The sequence below is a fragment of the Zosterops lateralis genome, assembly GCF_965231275.1.
Source record: "Zosterops lateralis genome assembly, chromosome: 9".
Lineage (NCBI taxonomy): Eukaryota > Metazoa > Chordata > Aves > Passeriformes > Zosteropidae > Zosterops > Zosterops lateralis.
In genome coordinates this window covers 28,030,036-28,050,951 of record NC_139769.1, presented here as the reverse complement: position 1 = coordinate 28,050,951, position 20,916 = coordinate 28,030,036, and the positions used below count along the sequence as shown (strand labels likewise).

At 45.9% G+C, this 20,916-nt stretch overlaps 1 protein-coding gene across 1 annotated transcript; it reads left to right on the top strand.

Moving 5' to 3' along the window:
- The first annotated feature begins 1,255 nt into the window (after window positions 1–1,255).
- On the top strand, window positions 1,256–7,832 carry NPHS2 (NPHS2 stomatin family member, podocin). Its single transcript, XM_083867213.1, has 9 exons — window positions 1,256–1,442; window positions 2,029–2,329; window positions 3,854–3,957; window positions 4,805–4,877; window positions 5,186–5,268; window positions 5,536–5,739; window positions 6,076–6,131; window positions 6,953–7,031; window positions 7,415–7,832. The coding sequence occupies exons 1-9, from the start codon at window positions 1,416–1,418 to the stop codon at window positions 7,691–7,693; spliced, it is 1,206 nt and encodes a 401-aa protein (XP_083723339.1). The 5' UTR covers window positions 1,256–1,415; the 3' UTR covers window positions 7,694–7,832.
- The last annotated feature ends 13,084 nt before the right edge of the window (window positions 7,833–20,916 follow it).

The following is a 20,916-nucleotide window of genomic DNA, read 5'->3' as shown; positions in this document are numbered from 1 at the left end:
GTGGCTGTGGTTGTAGGGAGTGATGAGGTCTCCCCTGAGCCTCCTTTTCTCCACGCTGAGCTCCCCACAGCTCCCTCAGCTACTCCTCGTCGGCTCCAGACCCTTCCCCACCTCCACTGCCCTTCTCTCTAATAATCCTAATGTTATTAAGAGGAGTCCTGTATTTTGTAAGAGGAGTCTTGTATTGTACGGAGTCTTTATATTTTTTTTGTCCCATCTAAGAGGAAAATCCACATTGGAGACACAAAAAGCATGTTGCGAAGGAGCCACACAGAGACATGACCAGTTCCTTCAGCCTAACAATATTTAAAACCAGATGTGGTTATTAAGAGGAGTCTTGTATTTTTTTTAGTCCCGTCTGAGAGGAAAATCCACAGAGGAGACATTGACTTTCCAGAGTTCACAGAGTGCACTTAAAGAGGGGTGCAATGGCTGTTTTCTAAGGGCTCACAGATATCTGAAAACCCCTCAACTGCACAACTGATTTCCACACAGGAGTACTTTTCAGACTAAAACAGGAGCTGAGCCTGTGAATTTTGGGGCACCCATCAGCATGTGCTCTCAAAAAATCTCCTCGTTTCAAAGTTAGCTACCAAACACATCTCCCAGGCATGGTGGAGTCAGGACTCACTGGTTGAATAAAATATTAGACAAAACCAGCATGTTGCTGGTTTGAAGGTGTTAAACATGCCAGGGTGCTTTTGACAAGACACCAACTGGGATCCAAAACCAGACCTGAGCTGCCTTTTGCTGTTGCTGCTTAAAACACCACCTGCCTTTTCAGCAGCTGGAGATCATCTTTGCCAGTCCCATGTTGGCCCAGTGATAAACACAAAGTGCAAAAGGTTTCTGGAGCACTTCCAAAGAATACATACTGTATAAATTTATTAATTACACCCCATTTACACCCAACTTTTCTCTGCCTCTAGCCCTTTCCATCCATTACTTCCCTGGTGACCTGCTGACACGGCACCCAGCACAGGAGAGAAAGCAGGCAGCTGGTGCTCCTGCCCTCCCTGCCTGCAATATCCTGACTCCGGGTGGAGCACAAGTCTCCAATAAAACAGGAATCTGTGAAAAAACAAGATCAGCACCTCTCCAGCTGTCTTCCCAGCTCGCTCCAGCCACTCCTCCACACCAGGGACCAGAATCCCCGAGCTCAGCCCTGCCCTGCATTATATCCCAGGTGTGTCTTTCTGTAGTGTAAATTCTAGCCAGGTGCTGATTTCTTTAATACAGTTGGTGACTTTAAAAGTGTTTCTTTCACAGGTTTCTGCAGATGTCAACATAGGCTGAGCAGCATGAAAAGAGAAAGACCCTATGTTTGATCTGCTGTGCTCCTGCTGTTGAAAACTAGGGAGGCATTTAGGCACAAACTCTTCTGGCAATTTCTATTCAACAGCTCTAACTCTGTGATGCCTCTCATATTAACACCCATTCAGGTAAGCTGGGACCAGTTACTTTCCCTCCTTGCTAAAATGTGCCCCTAGAGAGAAGGGGCTTTCTGCCAATGGGACACTGGCTCAGCAGAGCGGGGTGAGATGGTATTCACCCAGATGTTCACCACAACACCTCTCCAACCACTCCTTAGTAAGCCACTGGTCTCAACAGCAAAGGATTTTCACCCTGGTGTCTATTCTGGGCCACTCTCACCTTTTGATATCTTTCGGGCCATGTGGCTGACAGTTACTTTTATGTTGCTTTTCAACAGCTTTGCAGAAACTATCTATGAAAAATTGCCAGAATGCTTCTGATTGTATTTTATTTCCAAAAGCAGGAAGATGCAAATAGAATGTCCTCCTGGGATCCACTCTTTCCAGGTGTCTAACTTCCCACCCCCACAGCAGTGCATGATGAGAGCAGAGCAGCTGGAAACAGCTTGCTCACTTCATTGTCCATTATGCCTGACAAGCCTGTGATGAACTCAAAACAAGCCTCCTTGATGTGACACCTCCCCTTCTCTCCTCCCCTGCCCGCTTTTCCTGCCTGCAGCAATAAATTTGAGCACGTTCTCATCCTGCCCCCCAGGCAGCTGCGTGCTGCTCGGCACAGATGAGGATGGAGAAGAGGTCTCGGAGCTCTTCCAGGGAGTCTCACAGAAGGCGCAGAGAGTCCCCGGCTGCACAGAGCAAACGAGAGAAGAGAGAGAGCAGCAGAGAAGCTGGTAAAGGAAAGGGAGATGTAAAGCAGGAGAAAGCCAAGGAGACCAAGAGCACGGCGGGCAGTGACGGTAGGGTGCACACCTCCACAGTGGTGGACGTGGATGATGTGGTGTCTGATGAAGAAATGGAGGCGATGGCACTGCTGGATAGTGAGCAGCAAGAGGAAGGTATGGCTTAAAGAAGGGAAGGGCTTGAAAAACTGTGAGCTATTTGATGCTGTGTGGGTCACACAGCTCTCTTCGACAGCTCTCTGCATGGTGTCATCACACCCACTTTGCACAGATGCGGTAATCCTCAGGACAGGATATGGGAGACTCCAGCCAGCCTCCCAAGCCAGCTTCTCCAGGCTCATTAGCACCATCCAGCAAAGCAGTGAACCTGGATATAAGCAGTTACATTCCCAGCATCCTTCACACTTCAGCTTGCTACTCCTCAGCTCTGTTCATGCTCTGGTCTCTTCCTTTTCTTGCTTGGCCTCCTTTAGGTGGATGGCATTGGCCTTTACTGCCAGTTCATAGCCCAAAGGACCTCTCTGCAGGGAAGAACTGCCCTTGAGGTGCACACTTTCCTCTCACCTGCTGGATAACCTTTAAGAGCAGCTCCTCCCCATGTGTTTGTTAGGCACATTCCCAGCCTGCTACAAAAGAAGGGAGCATTGTGATCCTTCTGGCAATACAGCTGGGCCTGTTGGGACCCAGCAGCACCACAGGCATGGCAGATGCCCCACTTGTGCCCTTCCACCTCTGTTGCCCCAGAGTGACACAAAGGTTCAAGCTTGCTCCTGACTCCCTAGGAACTAGATTTTCACAGCTTCATCTTTCTGCCTCCATTACAGGAATTACAGCTATTGGGCAGTGCTTAGGAGCTCTGGGTTCTGAAGCTCCCTCAGGGCCTGGTGGTTCTGTAAAGTATTTCAAAGGCAGAGGGGCAGAGATGGAAGGGTTGGAAAGGGTTAAAAATGGGAGGGATGCTAACTTCACAGTTGGAAATCCTGATCCGCTCTCTGTCTCCATCTGTTTTCATGCCATTCCTGCCGATTTTTCCCTCAGACAGGAGCACAACGGAGGGCAGACAGAGCAAGATGACCCATACTCACTTTGGGGAGATGTAGAAAGTAATAATAATCTGGGCTGACCACCCCGGTCAGCCTCCAGCACCTTGGGGTGACTTCTTAGAACACAGGAAGATTTTACTGGCACCAGAGGATTCATCCCACTGCATTAGGGAGCTGGGATGCAATTAAAATCCTATTTCAAAACAACCTGAAAGGCCCTTCAGGCTGTGCATGTTTAAAGCTCTCTCTTTACAATCTTTGTCTTTAGTTCATCTTTCCAGCTAAACTTCAGGGACCCAGCTCAGCAAAGTTGCCCATTCTGAGCCTTTCAGCCCTGCTTGGTAGCTCCAGTTCTTCCAGATAAAGTCTGCTCTCTAGTCAAGCAACCATGGAGAAGCATGGCTCAATTTTTGTCGGGAAAGCAGAGAAAAAAAATCTATCCATCCATCCTTGCAGCTCCTGGCAACCTGGGGCGGGGAATGTTCCTTAACTCACCTCCAGAGAGAGCCAAGTGGTTCATTTACAGTGAGTCCAGGCGGAGGATAACTGTGAAGCTGATATGTGCAGGCACTTGTCAGGCTATCACTATTTCAGGACCAGTTCTCTTCTAACACAGTCCTGTTGGGTTTCTCCCTAGGTGTAAAGTCTCCTGGTCTGGGTCTCTGTGAGTGGCTTTTGACCATCTTGTCTTTCCTGTTCATCGTAATGACCTTCCCCATTTCTGTCTGGTTCTGCATGAAGGTGAGAACAGCCATGGGGCCCCTCAGGATTTGGAGTCTGATCTGGATGTCACACACTGATTCAGCATGTGTTGGACATGAGCATAAAAGGTTTTTTTGGTATAAGGTCCCTATTTATATCTCTTCAACTCACCATTAATTTTGATTTATCCTTTATCTCGTGTTGCTACAGCAAAGGCATCTGACCACTGCCTACCAAATACTCCTGCTGAAATATCAGCAGGGAGAAACTAAGGTTTCTCTTTTTTGAAATAACTTGCAAGTCTGTTCACTTTCAGACATGTCCCTTAGTCTACCTAGCCCAGACATGGCTGCATTACAGCAGCAGGGTGAATAGGCTTTAAATTCAAAATTTCAAGAGAGATTGATCTCTCAGTTAATAGCAGATTTTCCCTCTTCCTCTCATTTTTATTCAGATTCATAGCATGGCTACAAGTAGGCACTTGTAGGAATTTTGATTCCCACTTCTCAGGAGATTTCACATTCATCTTGTTATCAACAAGAATGTCAGAATTACAGCTCAGCTCTTAGGATGAGCACATGTTTGCCTTGGAGAGAAACAAGCAACATGGAACATTTTAACTCAGGTTATTTAAGTTTGGCCAGGCTATAAGGAAGCAAAATTCTGCTCTAACCAAATCTCTCTCTGTCACAGAGCTCCTCATATACGAGGCTGGCCAGCAGTTGTGGGCAAAGGGTAAAGTGACTCAGTGAGAGGTGATGCCACAACCTGCTGATATCCTCCCTTTGCAGGGCTTTCCCAGAATAAATTTCCTTCTGTGCCAGTGAGACTGCTTTTCCCAGTCCTACTTCTTCCTCTCCAGCCCAGCTTTTGTTTCCCTCTGCAGGTGGTGCGGGAGTATGAGCGAGCCATTGTTTTCCGACTTGGGCACCTCCTTCCTGGCAGAGCCAAAGGACCAGGTAGGGTGTTTACTGAGCTCCCCCAGCCACGCTGCTCCTCTTCTGCGTTCCTTACCAAAGCTCACCTGCTGGTGGCCTCCACGCAGACATGGCCAGACAGGAGATGGGATGGATTTTGTTCCCTTCCTTTTAAAGGCCAATAGTTTCTGATGGCTTTTCCATCACAGAAGCAGCCTGAGAAATCTGAGCCTACATACTACTTGTTCTTTTGTAGTTCTGCATGTTAAACCCTCCCCTGTTCTCCAAAACAGAAGAGGTAATTTCTGTAGTTCTGATGATTACCTGCTGTCTTTCTCTTCCTCCCACAGGCCTTTTATTTTTCCTTCCCTGTTTGGACACCTATCACAAGATAGACCTCCGCCTCAAAACCCTAGAGATCCCCTTCCATCAGGTATGGCTGACACCCCCTCTCTATATTAATTTTGGGATCTTTTTAATGTAAAATCTTACGCTTCCAACCTTCATACTTGCAAAGAAAAGTTTGAAAAAACATCTCAAAGTAACCTCTAGTTTGCCTGAGATCAGTCAGTAGCAGAGGTGGAAGCTACAAAGACTTTACCATTCAGCCAGTCTTCATAATTCTCTCAGTTGTGTGCTTTTCTGTGCTACCTTAGAGTTGCCAGGACCAGCTCCACTTCCCCTAATGTCTTCTACTTAGGTGGTGACCAAAGACATGGTTACTCTGGAGATAGATGCTGTCTGCTACTACCGGCTGGAAAACGCCTCTCTCCTCCTCACCACCCTGACCAGCATCTCCAGTGCCATCCAGCTGCTGGTGCAGACCACCACAAAGCGCCTCCTGGCACATCAAGCCTTCTCTGAGCTTCTGCTGGAGAGGAAGAACATCAGCCAAGAGATAAAGGTGCTTCCCTGGGGAGGGAGACAGCAAAGCAAGGGGTGGATTGAGGCTCCGCAAAGAAGCTCAGGTGGCCAGTCCCTCAAAGTCACAGACACTAGTTTGAAGAAGGCTTCCATGCTTGGAATCAGTGTGGACTCTAGTTAAATACCCTAGACCCTGGGATAAACAGAAATGGGAAGTGAGGGCAGTAATTTTATTTCTGAGGGGCCTTGCCCACTGAACCTGATAAACCTGTCTTTCAGTCCTGCAGTTAAAGTCCCTGCCCTGCCTTGCTCCTTGTAAGGGGCCTAGGCCAGGGCTGCTATTCTCCCCATGCTCTAAAAGTATTTGTCTTCATAGGTGGCTTTGGATGCGGTCACAGGATGCTGGGGAATCAAAGTGGAGAGAATAGAAATGTAGGTAGGAAATGCCAGTAGAAGGAAACTCTCTCTCCCTTTGCAAGTACCTGTCCTGTGCTGCTCACTCTCACCTGCTTTTCTTCCTGTTTTGCCTCTGGCTCTCTCCCTGCAGGTGTTCTGCACAAGGCAGAGCCCCCCTCTCACCTTCCTATTTTCCCTGCCCTTTTTAGCCTCTGCCTCATGTAAAATTTCCCCATGTAAGACTGTTCTTTCTCCTGCCCTGACAGCCAGAGCAGGATCCTTAGCTGGGATCTCACCACCATTTCGCTGCTGCTGCAGACAGAGTTTGCACCCAATTCTGGTAGCCCAACAGGCACAGCAAGGCACTGAACTCTTCATGGCACACTCTAGATCAAAGGCCGCCCTGGGGTCTCAGCACTGGTAGGGATGGGCTCATCACTCAAGTCTGTGCAGAAAGGGGCTCACTGATCACACAGAGGGACTTGGAAGAGAGAACCAAGCACTGAATAAGTAAATAACAGAACATTCCAGTGCCTGTCTTGAGAGCTGTCTCCTAGTGGAGTCTCTGCTGCCTCACAAAGAGTGAGCTTAAACTATAAGCCTCAGAGACACAGAGAGGTCTCCCTGCTGCCTGTGATCATGGAAGCCTGGTCACTAGAAATCTAGGCTGAAAGAGAAGCTTGGGAATGGAGGTAGGAAGCTAAAGTGAGACGGCAAAAGAGGGATGCTCAGGGGGCAAAGGATATGAATGAGCTGCTCTGCAGAGACCAAGTGAGCCCATCCCAGGCCTCAGACTGACCATGCAGTGCTGCCAGGAGAGCCAAGAGCCCAGCTAATGGCTGTCTTTGCTACCACAGCAACAACGTGCAGCTGCCTGCTGAGCTCCGGCAGTCCCTGGCTGTGGAAGCGGAGGCCCAGAGACAGGCCAAAGTGCGGGTATGCCAACATCTGAACACTCCTCATCTCCTTCCAAAGCATTCCTCCTCCCTTTCCCACCTCTGCTCTGGGGTCCCTAGGACATGCCACACAGGCACATGGCTCTGGGTTTGTATGTGTCCTTTAAGTCTTGAACAAAAGCTGAGTCTAACAAGGGGAGCTCTGTTTTGAGGGTCTATAGGTCTGGTTAAAACATGCCAGACATGAGCTTCCAGACTTCTGGCAATGCCAAGAGGTTAGTACACGCTGTGATCTTCAAGGAACAGGAATGTTATAATCACACTGACCCTGAAATTTTCACCATGGCAACCTCCTTCTGTAACAAAGTGTGTGTCCCCTCACTCCCAGCCTCACAGAACCTCCCTTCTTCCCCTGCTTGGCAGGTGATTGCTGCAGAGGGGGAAAAGGCTGCTTCCGAGTCCCTGCGGATGGCAGCTGAGATCCTGTCCAGTGCTCCAGCTGCTGCTCAGCTACGTTATCTCCATGCACTGCACTCCCTTACCACAGAGAAACCTGCTGCTTTCATCTTGCCCTTGCCTCTGGATGCCATGAACCTGGTCTCTCCAGCTACCCACAGCTCTCCAGCTGTGAGCAGCCTCCTCACAGGCACCACAAAGCTCCCAGAAAACCCGAAAGACAAGAAGGACTCACCTATGCTCTGAGAGAAATGGTTCCCACATTGCTCCTCCTCAGAAAGGAGCAAGAAGGCTGGCCCACCATCAGGTTCTGACCTGGAGGCAGGAGGGAAAGCAGCCCAAGCCTGCAATATAAAAGTGGATTTACACGGAAAAAAGCCTCTACTTGTTTTGGAAAGAAAAAAATGTGGGGTGCAAGGAGGCCTGGCAAGTGTGTGAGCAGGGGGTTGAGGGATGTAGGGTGTCATCCCATCCCCTCCACAGAGCCAGATGCACCTTGACATGTAACAGCCCAGCTCCCAGGGCCTGATCCATCTTGCCCCATCACCTTGGAAGGAAGGACAGAGCCTCCCGTATGTCCTTACCTGTCCCCATCTGCAAACCAAACAGCTGGGCAGGTGGGAGTGGGAGCACGACTATCTGTGAGGGAACAGCACACAGGCAGGATGGTGGGTGCTGTCGTCCTGGTGGTTCTGCAGGGAGGGAAAGAGCTGGGTCTTGGTGGTGTCCTGAGATTTCAGTAACCACCCACAAACATCCCCACAACCAAGGCGTTTAGCCCTAGTTCTGGGGTAGGAGGAAGAGGAAGAGGAGGAGAGGGCAGCCTTTGAAGCTTGATGCTTCCCTGCCGGGCACATCTGTGCAGAGGAAAGGCTGTGCTGCTGCTCGCTTCCACAGGGTGGTGAGGCAGGACAACGTCTGAGCTCGTGGGTAATTGGAAAACGTAAAGGTGACCTGTTTAACCAAGGCCCACTGGGCTGACAGGGGGAATCCGGCACCACTGGCCGAGAGCCTCGGAAACAGCAGCACTTTTGTCCGCCCGCAGTTGCTTTGGTAGTTTTCACACACGGAGAACGAAAAGAGAGAGTTCTCGAAAATCCTAGAACCCACAAAACTCCTAGAACCCACAAAACTCCTATGTGTCTTTCCTGCCTACAGCTGTTTGAAATGGCCAGGAACCTACAGGTATTGCAGTCCTTTCCCTTGGCAAAAATCTGGAGCACTGTCAAAGGAAATAGCTCTGCACTCAGATTTTCTGATCCTGGTGCCCTTTGTGTGGATGTCAGCTCTGCTCCTGCCATTTTACTTGACCTACAGAATCTCCCCTTGCTTCAAAGCAGCTCTCCCTGCACAGCCATTCCCAGCTCCACTGTTCTGCTGTTGGTGTCCTGTACATGTCAAGATAAAGGGCACTTTGTTGCCCTTCTCCTAATTGCCTCCACACTGCTGGTCATGATGCCCTTGCCTAACAGGGGATACCCAGCCAGTTGCTCACTGTTGAATTTTCATTTATTCACAGCTCTTTGCCTGCTGGTAACTCTAACTGCTCCCATGATACTCAGTCTACAAGTATTTGCCAGCATTTTTACAGCAAGGACACCTGGCCAACCAGCCCTCTTACAAGTGGCTGGGAGGTGGGAAAAATCCACCTCTGAACTTGTCAGTGACCACGCAAGTGCCTGATCTCCAGGTGTCACCTCCTCCTTACATCATTTGCCACTGTAGCCATCCCAGGGGAGGGGGCAGCAGGATCACTGTGGCTCCTGCTGGTGTGTCTGCGATAGATCTCAGGAATGATCTGCTCATGGAAAATCAGCTCTGGGAAGCTGAACAGCTCTGCCATCTTCCACTGGGGAACATGAGCTGTGCAGTTACTCCTCTAAAGCTGGTTCTGGTTATTTCTCATGCTGCTGGAATAGACCCTTCTTTCCCAACTTCAAGGGCATAAGAACAAAAGGGCATAATACTACAGTGTGAGATGCAGCTGATTCTTTCTCTGAACACTTTCTGGCTACATTTCTAACTCTATGTAAAATGATCCATCCCCACCCATTCTTGGCACATGGAGGACCAACAGATTTACAGATAAAGTCTCCAAGGAACAACACTTAGCCCACGAACTGACTGTCAGGAGACATGCAGCACTACGTCAGGACACACCCATTACCCTGTTTGCACTTGTATCTGCAGAAGTCAGGCATGGGTTTTTCAAACATGTAACTTTCTTACAGAAAGGCAAATTATAGCTAAGAGCATTCTCAGTTCCAAAAAGCATGCCTTATTCCAGCAGGATCTTCTCTCTTTCACAAATACAGAGCCAGCAGAAACTTGTCATTTTACCATCAGCAGATACTATGCTCAAAAGCTTTGCAGAAGGAAAGCATAGTTTAAAAATGTACTTAAGGGTTAGTGATAGAAGAACTTTCCAAGAGAATTTACTCTGGGGGAGTGGGCAGGTGTTGTCTGAGCCAATGTGATTCCTGACAGTTTCACTGCCTGCTCTTCCAAGCTGAGAATGGGTCAAATTGCAGAGTCATCTTGATTCTTGCACATTTTCCTCCTGATCAGTCAGACAGCTGGTGGAGCTGCATCATCTGAAACTCAGAGGAGGGAGAGGGTACCCATTATTAGATACATAACCAGGCCATGCTGGCACTGAGGTAAAAAACCCCTCTTCATATGAGAGGGAAGAGGTGCAAACAACTTGCTTGCATGATCCAACAGGAATGAGGCAGAAGGAAATAAAGCAGCAAGAAGAGGTTGATGAGTGCAAACAGGCAAGTGAGATGTGTTGTGTAGAAAGTTGAAACAGCAATAGTTTTACAAGGATGACAAACTGTAAAGATGTTAGAGCTGTGGCAGGAGGTAGAGGACAATCAAGACACGTGTGGAAGTGGCAGAGGGAGGAAGAAGAACAGCATAAATGCTGAAATGGCAGAGACATGTCAGGGTAGTAGGTAAGGAGTAACAGCAGCAGATCAGGGTGAAATGCTATTGAGAATGGGCACTGAGACACTACTGAGCCATTGCTGTTCTTCAGTGTTTGCTTTTTCTGGATCCCTTGGCCTTGCTAGAGGTAGAAGCTTTGGGAATTGAGCAGGCCACGACTTCTGAGATTTTTTTTTAGAAATTTTTCTGAAAGTAAGAACAGCAAGCCAAAGCCATTAAAAATACCCAAGTTAAAATGTGCCCAAGGTATCACATCCTTAACAAACAGGTTAGCCCCTCCTCCCATTTTGAAGTCAAAGGGACAAGATACACTGAAGGACAAAGGGAAGAAATTTTAATTCCCATTCTTTCTCCTTCTCCACATTTAAATCTTGTGGCTCTAGTTGAGAAAGGACACAAGGAAATGCTTTCATGCCTAATAAGCTTATGATCTAAGGAACTCAACTGCCACACCAAGTGGGCAAGAACAGTAGGTAAGCAGTGTTCAAATACCTCCTAGAGAAAGCAAGTGTCCCATGCTATAAACACAAAAGATCTGTGGTCTCTGGAAGGTAATTTCTTTCTAATCCAAATTCAGTGATCCTAAACAGATCTTCTTGGCTGTCACAGGGAGTATTCACTCACAGGGAACATGATGCCAATCACAGTGATCTCCTAGATATAGACCCTATGTTACATGTCAAAATCAAAATTAATTTCTCTCAAAACTAGACCATGTTCAGTAGTTTTTTCTGCCCTGATCTAGAATCACATTAAAAGCCTCTTTACTTGACCACTGACAGAGTTGAGACAAAACCCCAGGATGTGTCCAGCAGGGAAAGGTTCTGCATTAGACAGATGAGTGAAGTGTCCTCAAAGATTGCTTCAGTTTCCAAATCTGGAAAAGGTTCAGAATAGTGATTATCTTGGCTTCATCCTTCCTTGTTTGTTGCTTCCTGGATGCCTTCCTCATCTCTCTTCAGCTCACACTTCAGCTCTTGATCCCTGCAGAGCTTCTTCCTGCTTCTCTTCAAGACCTGCAAATCTTTCCTCTGCATTCTGAGCACGGATCTCTGTTTCTTTGAAACACAGAAGCAAAGTCAGTGTAAAAACCTGAAATCCAAGGAGCTGCTGGCAGGAGACTCAAGAGAAAGATTTGGAGAGCTGAAGAGTCCAGTGGGATTGGCTGACTCTATAAAACATGCTTATAGTTTCAAAGAAGGGCATTGTTAAAAGACCTACAAAGGATTTTATGGCACATCTATGTAAACCTTGCAAATTTAATTAATTATAAAATTTAGTGTTTGCTAGCAGAGGGTGAGATGCTGGTCTCCACTGTGAGAGGATAAAAACGGGGCAGAGTCAGTTCTATGAGCACGGCTAATGAGATGGGATTTCCCTGGTTAATGGAAGTTCTCAGATAAAACAAACACCTGCCTGAAATGAAACCCTGCCCTGCTCAGGCCTCCAGCACAGGACCAGTACTTTGAGCAGCTGCACTTGCAAACATTCCAGTGCTGCCAGGATTTCAGTCTTCCTGAGGAAAGGGAGTGGAGGACTTGTTAGCAGTCACCTCCCCCTGGCTGGAAAGGGAAAAGCCTTTTTTTAAGTGAACATGAAACCAGCAATGCCACGTTTCATCAGCAGCGTGTGCCTGGTTTGATGCTGTTGTCTCAGTTCACAGTCCCAACCCAGGCAAGAGCTTTGTGTCAGCAAAACATGTAAAATCAGAGGCCAGTTCAGGCACTGAATGCATCTTGGTGTTAAAAACAGATTAAAATCCTTTTCTGATGCAGATATGAAACTCTCACTGGCTCACAGTCCTGGATTGCTGGTACAATCACTGGGTTACAGAGGCTGGAGATGGCAGTAGCTTGACCAGGAGCAAAAGAACCCCCAAAACAGAAACCAAAATGTTTGGAGAACAGAAAGAAGCAGCTCCTTACAGGGTCCAGTAGGCATAAGTCAGCTTTCAACCATGATTTTTCAGTAAAAGTAACTGTTGAAAGTTTTTGCTCTAAGCCTTGGAAAGTAATTGTGATTTCTAGGAATTTATTTCTGTAAAACAAATCGAAGTCCACAAAGAAATGCTCCTGCATCTTCCACTGGCATGCAGAACTGCTGCCCTCAGTCAGATAACTCATACCAGCACCTGGCTGCTGCTGAGAGAGAAAAGGAAATAGGAGAAAAGGAAAGAAAAAAAGAAGTAGGAGACACCACTGATCGAGTGGCATTCAGGGCAGTTGTAGGGCCACATGTCACATCACACACTGTGAGTAATAATAAAAATGTCCTGCTGGGAAGTAGCACGTTGCAACTACTACAGTCACCTGCATAATAGCAACCTCCTCTTTTACTTCTAATCTTTCTTTCTCTGTTACAGATTTCCTATTGGTGTTGGCACCTTCATCTTCAAACTCTTCTTGAATTGAAGAAATTGTAGTACTTTAAGTCCCTAAACTTCAGCTTTAGTTGCAATTCTTGTAAGGCACTATCAGGATCAGGTTAGTAATGTGCTCCCTTTGTCCATCCAAATAACCTAGGCAAAGTCAGCTGGTCTCTGACTTTCTCTTGTACCTTTCTAGACTTAAACTCCAGCCAACCAGGGAGTCCTAAGCATAGATATTTCTAAAAACAAATTAATATGCTAATTACTTAACATTACATCAGCAGCAAGAAAAAGAGAGGCAGCATGAGAGCTGCCATGCTGGCTGTACCCTGGAGTCATGAACAACATAATTCTGACTTGGGGTTGAGTTCAGAACCAATGGGAACAAATTGTCCAAGACAATAAATCTAAATCCCTTTCCTTTAACCTGCTTTTTCATGAAAGCAGGCTAATGTGAAGCCAGCCATCTATACAGTGCAGCTCATTGTCACAGGCAGCCTCAAACATCCTTCCACATAAGGAATTAAGTCAGAAGGTCGACCTGATCTCCTGGGTAAGGCAACCACCAAGACTGCAGCAAAAGTCCACCTCAATGGGTGAAGCAAAAGCCATCATGCATATGGGGAACTGATCTACCAGGAGGTAAAACTGAGACACTCACAGGACAAGCAGTCTGCTGTCACACCACAGAAAATCCTCCAGCCACAGGACCAGCTTTCTGTGCAGTTCAGTCACCTGCACAAAGCATCAGAGCAAACCTGAACCACTGATGAGTGACTGATCTTGCCAAGTAATCTGAAGTCAGTGTATTTCACATAAGACAATGTCCTACCTCATTCAATTTGCAAACTGATCTACTGACAGAAATGTTTATTTTTACTATTTTTTTCCTTCCATATTCATTACAAACACGTCTTTTCCTGCTGTGGATCTGTCCTTCTCCTAGTTCTTGTTTAGGATCATATGCTGCTTATCAGCCATGTGATGTCTTCTCATGTCCAGAACTCAGCAGCAAACCAAAAATCACGCACTACACTGCAACTTTAGGAGAAAGACTCCCTAGGAATCTAGAGCCCTAAGAGAAGGAAGTAAAACCACAGAGAGGCAGCAGGCACAGCTGCTCTCTGAAGGGAAACATCAGTGCTATTCCCAGGGAAATGCTTACTAAGGGTGAAACAACAAATTTGTGCTCATGCACTGTAGAGGAGACCTTGCAGCTATTTTTAGAGGAGTTCTTCTCTGCTCCTTTGGCTGGCAGACAAAAACCACAACTCAAACAGGAAAGAAAGTGTCGAAAGAGAAACAAGTGTTCTTCACAAGTGTGCTCTGGCCAGAGGGAGATGAAAGACTGGATACTAGATAGAATGCTCTTATCCCTAGCTACTGGAGTCTTGTGCTTCCTTTTTCAATAAGAAAATCACTAATTCAAGGATGCAACCCACTGTTGAATCATCTGAAAAAAAATCCCTAGGTACCATTGAAGAAAGGTCCAAATCCAGAAGCAAAGTGACCTCTAGAGCATCAGACCCTAAGGATCTCCTGTCTCAATGATTTCTTTTGCCTCCCAGCTCAAAACCTCCCAGAATATTCAAGTACATCATATACAGGAAACCTGACACAGGTTTTTTTGTTAATGCTCTAGTTGTGGGCAAACCTGGCATTACACATTATAGATGTGTTCTGCAAATGATTTATTTCCTGATGATATTTACTAAAGACAATGGAGCACCGTGGAGAAGAATATGCCCCCACATATCTGACTCTGTATGAATCACTCATTTTGGTGGGTTTTTATTCAAATGTCAAGATTTCCAAAGCAGGTGGCAGTTCTGAGGGAGATGGGGGTGTTCCAGGATGGATATTGAAATCTCCAACTGTTTCCACAGGTGTTGCCAAACCAAAGCAAATCAAAGGCAGTCACCAACCCTTTTAACACTTTAGCTGATCATGTTTATCCCACTTTACCAGGAGCCCCACAAAAGGACATTTTTCAAGTGTAGTTTTTTGTACAAGGCCAGCCCAGATCCAATTAACACCTCTGCCTTACAGGAAGTGTGGTTTATCATCACTCTCAGCTTCATGCAATGGGCTGGAGCCTGTACAGCTCCTCACTGCATCCACCTGGGCCAGTGAGGCAGGAATCTTGTGATAAAGTGCTGGGAGCTTGGCTTCTTGCATGCCAAGCCCTCACTTCAACTTTCACACCTTGAATACTTCTCCCCAGTGCTGTCAAAAACCTAGCTGTGCCTGCAGGGGAAGAAAATACAACCTTTAATTATAATTCCTTCAGCCAACAAAAATAAAACTGGATTCTGTGAGGGATGCCAAGATGGATGAACAGCCTATGGGAGAACTGGCTACATTCAGGATTAAGAATAAGCTGTTTAATAAACATTGAATACAAAGCAAGCTGAAAGAAAATAGGCTTGATGTAAAGCCCTGACTTCTTGTCTTGGCAGATTTGGCTTCCTCATTGCATAAAGGCTTAATGTAATTCTTTTTAGAAGGGCTTTGCAGTCACAATCATTCTTCAAAGATCCAGGTGATGCAGATGTGCAAAATGCCTTGGCAAGGCAGTAAATGACTTGTTCATTCACTTATCTGGCACATACTGATAGATATTCCCTGTTTCTTGGGGAATATGCTTGAGATATAACAATGCCTGCTCTTGATAGGCAATGTTTAACCTCAGTTAAAATCCTGGAGAGGTCTTGGTCTCCATGACATCTTGTAGCAAAGTTGGTATGTTAAGCACATGGTGTCAATGGCAATTCTTTTATATTTCAATAATTTTGATGCATGGCTTTGTTTCCCTACTGCACAACTGTGGAGTAGGGCTGGTTAACTTCCCTGATTTGGGAGAAGCGCAATGAAGCAGAGTTGGGATGTCCAGACTGGTAAGAAATGGAGTCATCTACTCTCTGTAAGATGGAACTTTTTAGAATGCACAATGAGAGCTCCACAACCAGGCATTAGTTCTGAATTGTTAGTAGGCCAAAAAGGAGCTGTAGGAATGATTATTGAGTAAGTTTTCCTGCTGTCCAGCATCAGCTTAAGGGGAAAGAAAAAGGTAGGTCCCATGAGGACATGGAATGTGGGAGAACAGTCACTTTAAGAACATTTCCATGGGGTTTGGCCATATTAATACATTACAAGTATTTTGTTATCCTTACTAAATAGCACCTTGGTTTGAGGAGGCTGTTTGTGCCATTGCATTGATATTGATGCTTGACTAAAGCCCAACAAAAGAGAGACCCAAATGAAGCTCACTGGAATTGTTACAATTCAGGATGGCTCATGTAATGACACGTAGAACTCTGATTTTTTCAGAGGGCTTATGGCAAAGTTTATTGAAAGACAGATTCTTTTATACAGTGTTTGGGTACAATGAATAGGATTGGTCCTTTAGGGCACCACCTTTTTGTAAACATCTCTACCAGTAAACAAGTTGGAAAAACACAGGTGTCAGGAGGAGGATATTTACAAAGTTGTTTTGGGTTTCTCCTTATGATTTTCCAGGCCAGAGAGTTCTGTACTTGGCTTTCCCACAGGGTTCAAGGCACTGCCTGGAGCCTAAGAATCCATGTTCTGACCATTGTCAGTCCCCACACACTGGAGAGGTTGCTCTAGTCCCAAGTGCAAATTTAAAGTGCAAGAGTAAAAGCACACCTTGTTCTCACAATGAAGGTACTCTGTGAAGGCTTTAAGAAGTGATCAAAGGAGAGTGATCAAGCCAAACCTTATAAATTTCCTGTAAGTGCTGTCTTACATGTCCTTTCTAAAACAACATCATCTGTCATTGTTCTCCCTCCCTCTCTCATCCTTGTCATCAAAATATTTGTATTTCTGTCACACGCTGCTTGAGACCAGGTAATTGGGTCATAGAAGATAAGAAATACTTCAAGTAACTGAGTGCCCTTGCCTTATAGGACAAAATTGCCATGTTCTCAGTATTGTTGATTCTTTATAATCTCTCTCATTTTCACTGTTTCTTACCAAAGAGCCAGTGTAAAGAGAAAGGATATCTTGTGTTTTCTGCTGAAAGGCCATTCATTACATTACAATGCAAAAATGAAAAGCTTCATTTCAAAACTCATTTCCTTCTATGGATCAAGAGAATATTTCTCCTGTGGCCCAGTTCCCACAGTCTTTGTGAAAATGAGCTAAGATTTCTTTTTCTGGGCTCTACTGCCTGAAACAATTTTGGATCAGATATCCATGCTGTGTCTGTGCTCAGACCATGGCTAACCATGACAATCTGCTGTTAACCTTTTGCCATGCTGGTGTCTGGCCAATTCTGGCCCCATTCCTTCATCTTGTTCTCCCTTTCTTAGGACAACTATTTATTTCATTCCTTCAGCTGTCTCAGCTCCTTTTGTAGGCTGAAATAGGGCAGGTAGCATAAGCTAACACAGGGAAAAGGACAGGGTAACCCTGAGTGAAAGAATAAGATGACAATATGAGAAGCAGCTCAGCAAACCTGAGTAACACACGTGCAGTTTCATTTTAGTCTGAATAAAGGAAATAAGATTATTAAAAAACCAGCAGAGATGAAACACTTTGGAAATCAGGACCGAGTCAAGGTCTTGCAGAGGCAAAGGTTGAGAAGGTTAGTTGCAAATTACTCAACAATTGTTCGTTATCTTACACGGAGATGATAAATTTATATCAACAAAGAAAATATTTATTTACAGACTTTATTATCAGCATAATTCAGTATCTAGATGAAGATAACTTTGCATTACTGATAAGGTAAAAAAAAGTATTACCCTCAGAGAGTGCTGTCTGGTTAATGATCTTCAAAGTGATGGTTTACTCTACATTTTAAATATCCATCCTTTCCTTTTATTTTCTTTTCCAAAAATCATCCACATACTCACAAACCACGCACTCTCCCACTGAACATATGATTTCCCTGTGTCATATCTGCACTGCATGTTCTTTTTACTGTATCACATTTAAAATTACAGAAACCTTTTTCACCTGTGACTGCGAATCGAGTTTCTTGGAGTTTATCCCTTGAATGGTCTTCATTCCCAGGACTTATCTGGGGGCCATACTTTAGCTTTGGAAAAGGCCAGTACACATTATGTCAACTGGTCCTTTATTACCTGCTACTTTCCTGACATCCCCAAGTAAAGACTGAACTGCAAAATTGGTTATGCTTTACCACTCCCCCCACTTTTCCTTCTATTGGAATCCCAGTAGTTTACATGCCCTTTGGTTTATTTTTTGCAGGGCAGGCTGCCATGGAGATGATGCCTCCCTACTGCTCTAGGTCTGCTTTGAGCGTCTGAAAGAAGAGCAAAAACCATCCATGCCCCTCAAAACTGGACCAGCCTTTAGCTGTGACAGAAAAGTGATGGAAATCAGAAAAGAGCAGTATGAGGAATCCATAAGCATTAAGATGCCACAGTGAGTAGGCAGCACAATAAATTGAAATTCTGCTGGTGACAATCTGGAGCATTTCTCCAGATTAATGCAATTTATCAGTCACCAGAGCTGTTGATCAGATAGTGCTCAAATGGGACTGAGTTTAATGTACTGCTTGAACTATGGCATTGTTCAATCATAACTTCTCATGTGGAGACTCTTGAGCTTCAGCACAAAAGTTTTGAGCTGAAGTGATTTTGTTCACACTTGTGATGGACTTCGAAGCTCACCGGAGCTCAGCTAACACAGGGTCGTTTGCTGAGCAAACACTGCTAGATAATATGTTCAGCTCCCAAAATCTTGCATTTATCTGTTCCTTGATGTCTTGTAGGATTTCATCCAGTGCCTTTTCATCATCAGAGAGTAGCTAAAGCAGAGGGATAGAAGGGATGAAAGATGAGGAAAAGCTCTGTTAGTAGTCAAGGACTCTTCCAAGGATAGGACAGCCACAGCTTCTCTGGGCAACCTGTGCCAGTGCCTCACCCCCCTCACAGGGAAGGATTTCTTTCTAATATCTAACCTGAACCTAGTCTCTTCCAGTTTGAAGCCATTCCCCTTTTTCCTGTCACTACATGCCCTTGTAAAACCATGAGAGATGTGCACATACTCCTGGTTCCCTCCCAAAGAGAACACAGGTTTGGCAGCTGGGAGAGGGAAGCTCATATAGTGGCTTTTCACACTGCTTTTACTTTTCCCACTACATGATTCAGAGCCCGAGAGAAACAATCTACATCTGAAAGCAGATGGAAATAGCCAACCCTGAACTGTGCCGGGGAAACTGAGGAGTTTTAGGATCAGGGTAACACTGGGACACACGTATGAGGATGAACCTTCTCCCAGCTAGTGATACACCCAGAGAAACAGCTGAATGACAGCACTGATGGGAGTGTGACTCTACCATAGTCCTGATGATACTCAGAAAAAGAGTTTCTGCCAGTCATTGCTTCCTTAGGTCCTTGGCAAGCTGCAGCGTCACACAGAGAAGAGACACTCTGAAATGGAGGGCAAGGTCTTGTTCTCCAACCCACCCTACAGCAGCCCACCACTCCCTTTCTGCAGCCTAAACTACACACCGGTCTGTCAGCCTGAGCCTTACAGCCAAGGCTCCCTCCCTTGGGTCAAGAAAGATGGATGAGATCATGTTTTTTAGGCAGATTAAGCTTGCATTGCCTGTGATTGGCCAAAGACCATTTTTCAGTCTGCTGCCAATACCCTGTTGCCTACAAACCAAAACATTCCTCCCTTCCTAGAACCTAAGCATTGCTTATGTACAAAGAACTGTAAAGCTGTTCCCTGCTAAGTCAATTAAAGCCAGGAGAGCCTCTTTTCTTAATCATGGATCACAGAGCATCTCTGCCAGCCTGGCATCCTTTGGAAGGATGGCTCTAAGTTGTCACTTAGCAACTCTTTTATTTATTAACCCCAAAACATCTTTCCCTCAGATCTTTTGGCCCGCACTCCAACAGGACAGCTCATCCAGCCACATCAGGCGGCACAGCCACCTACCAGAAGAGACCAAGGGAGAGACCTTGCTGTGTGTTCCCAGCTGTCTTTCCATTGCCCTGGGTTCCTTATCCCTTCTTTGCCTACCTTCCAGCACCCATCAAACTGACAGGGTGGTCTGGCAGGTGTCTGAATTTGCTCCAGTGATTAGGATAATGCCAAAGCTGATCTCACATTTGCAGGCAGCTCTACAGACAAGGCACACGTGCCTGTCACTATTGAGCAAGAAACGTGTCAGGGAGTGGGAGAGGTCAGGGTGACTACGTAAACAAGCTCTGTGCTGTTATTCCTTGAGGCTAAAGAAACCAGGGTGGACAAAATAGCCTCAGCAAGAGGTGGACACAAGGAAAGGGTGTTTCTGAGCACATTTGCAGGGACTGGAAGGTAGCACTTCAAATCTGAGTCCAATGGTGTGGTGAGCAAAGTGATGCAATGTAGGATAAATTTATCTGAGGAGGTCAGCAAACTTTTTGCCCAGGGAACAAACACATGCCCTAGAGAGACTATTCTACCCAGAAGAAGAGAAGAGATGGAAATTCTCATCCCAAAACCCCCTGGGGCTCCAGTGGTTTGTGGGGATTGTAAGTACTCTGGGCTGTGGAGAGAAGCACTGGCACAGGTCAGGCTTTGGAAATGTCCTCTAGAACAAAACCACTCTCCAGGGAGAATGAGAAGGTCTGATGTGGTCAAGCACCCTGAAGGTATCCCTCAGCTTGGGGATCTCTGGAGATTGACACATCAGAATCACTTCAACAGCATTTACTCTGCTGGTGAAAGAGAAAGCAAAACTGATGAAAAAATACAGGGCTGAGAAAATCTGTGTCAAAATTCCTGGTCCCTTATGCCAAAGCAGGATCTAAACCAGAGTCAGCTAATTCCATGTCTAGTGGTTGTTAGATCTCTGGTGAAGCCTAGGACAAGTTACCTGCTACCTGCAGGGAATAAAGCTCCAGGTGCACAGACACCAAGGGATGCTCTAAATCAGCTTCAGTCTGTGCATCTGTAAAGCCATTTTCCTTCTGGTGAACTGCTAGCAGTCAGCTTCCTGCAGAGTTGGGAGTGCCTTAAAACACCAGCAATTGCATAAATAAAGGCAAAATGTAATGCAGGGAAAGACCCTGTTATTAAAGGGAAGCTAGAATGGAAAGTCAGATGTAGAACCTGCAGCCTCCAGCCCAGACCTACCTGACAATTCCTCACCAAACAGCTCCTCTCA

Excerpts from the sequence above, each read along its gene's own strand:
- NPHS2 (XM_083867213.1), top strand. The coding sequence starts at position 1,416 with ATGCCTCTCATATTAACACCCATTCAG. Across the intron at positions 2,330-3,853 it reads TAGTGAGCAGCAAGAGGAAG|GTGTAAAGTCTCCTGGTCTG; the intron begins GTATGGCTTAAA and ends GTTTCTCCCTAG. Across the intron at positions 7,032-7,414 it reads AGAGACAGGCCAAAGTGCGG|GTGATTGCTGCAGAGGGGGA; the intron begins GTATGCCAACAT and ends CCTGCTTGGCAG.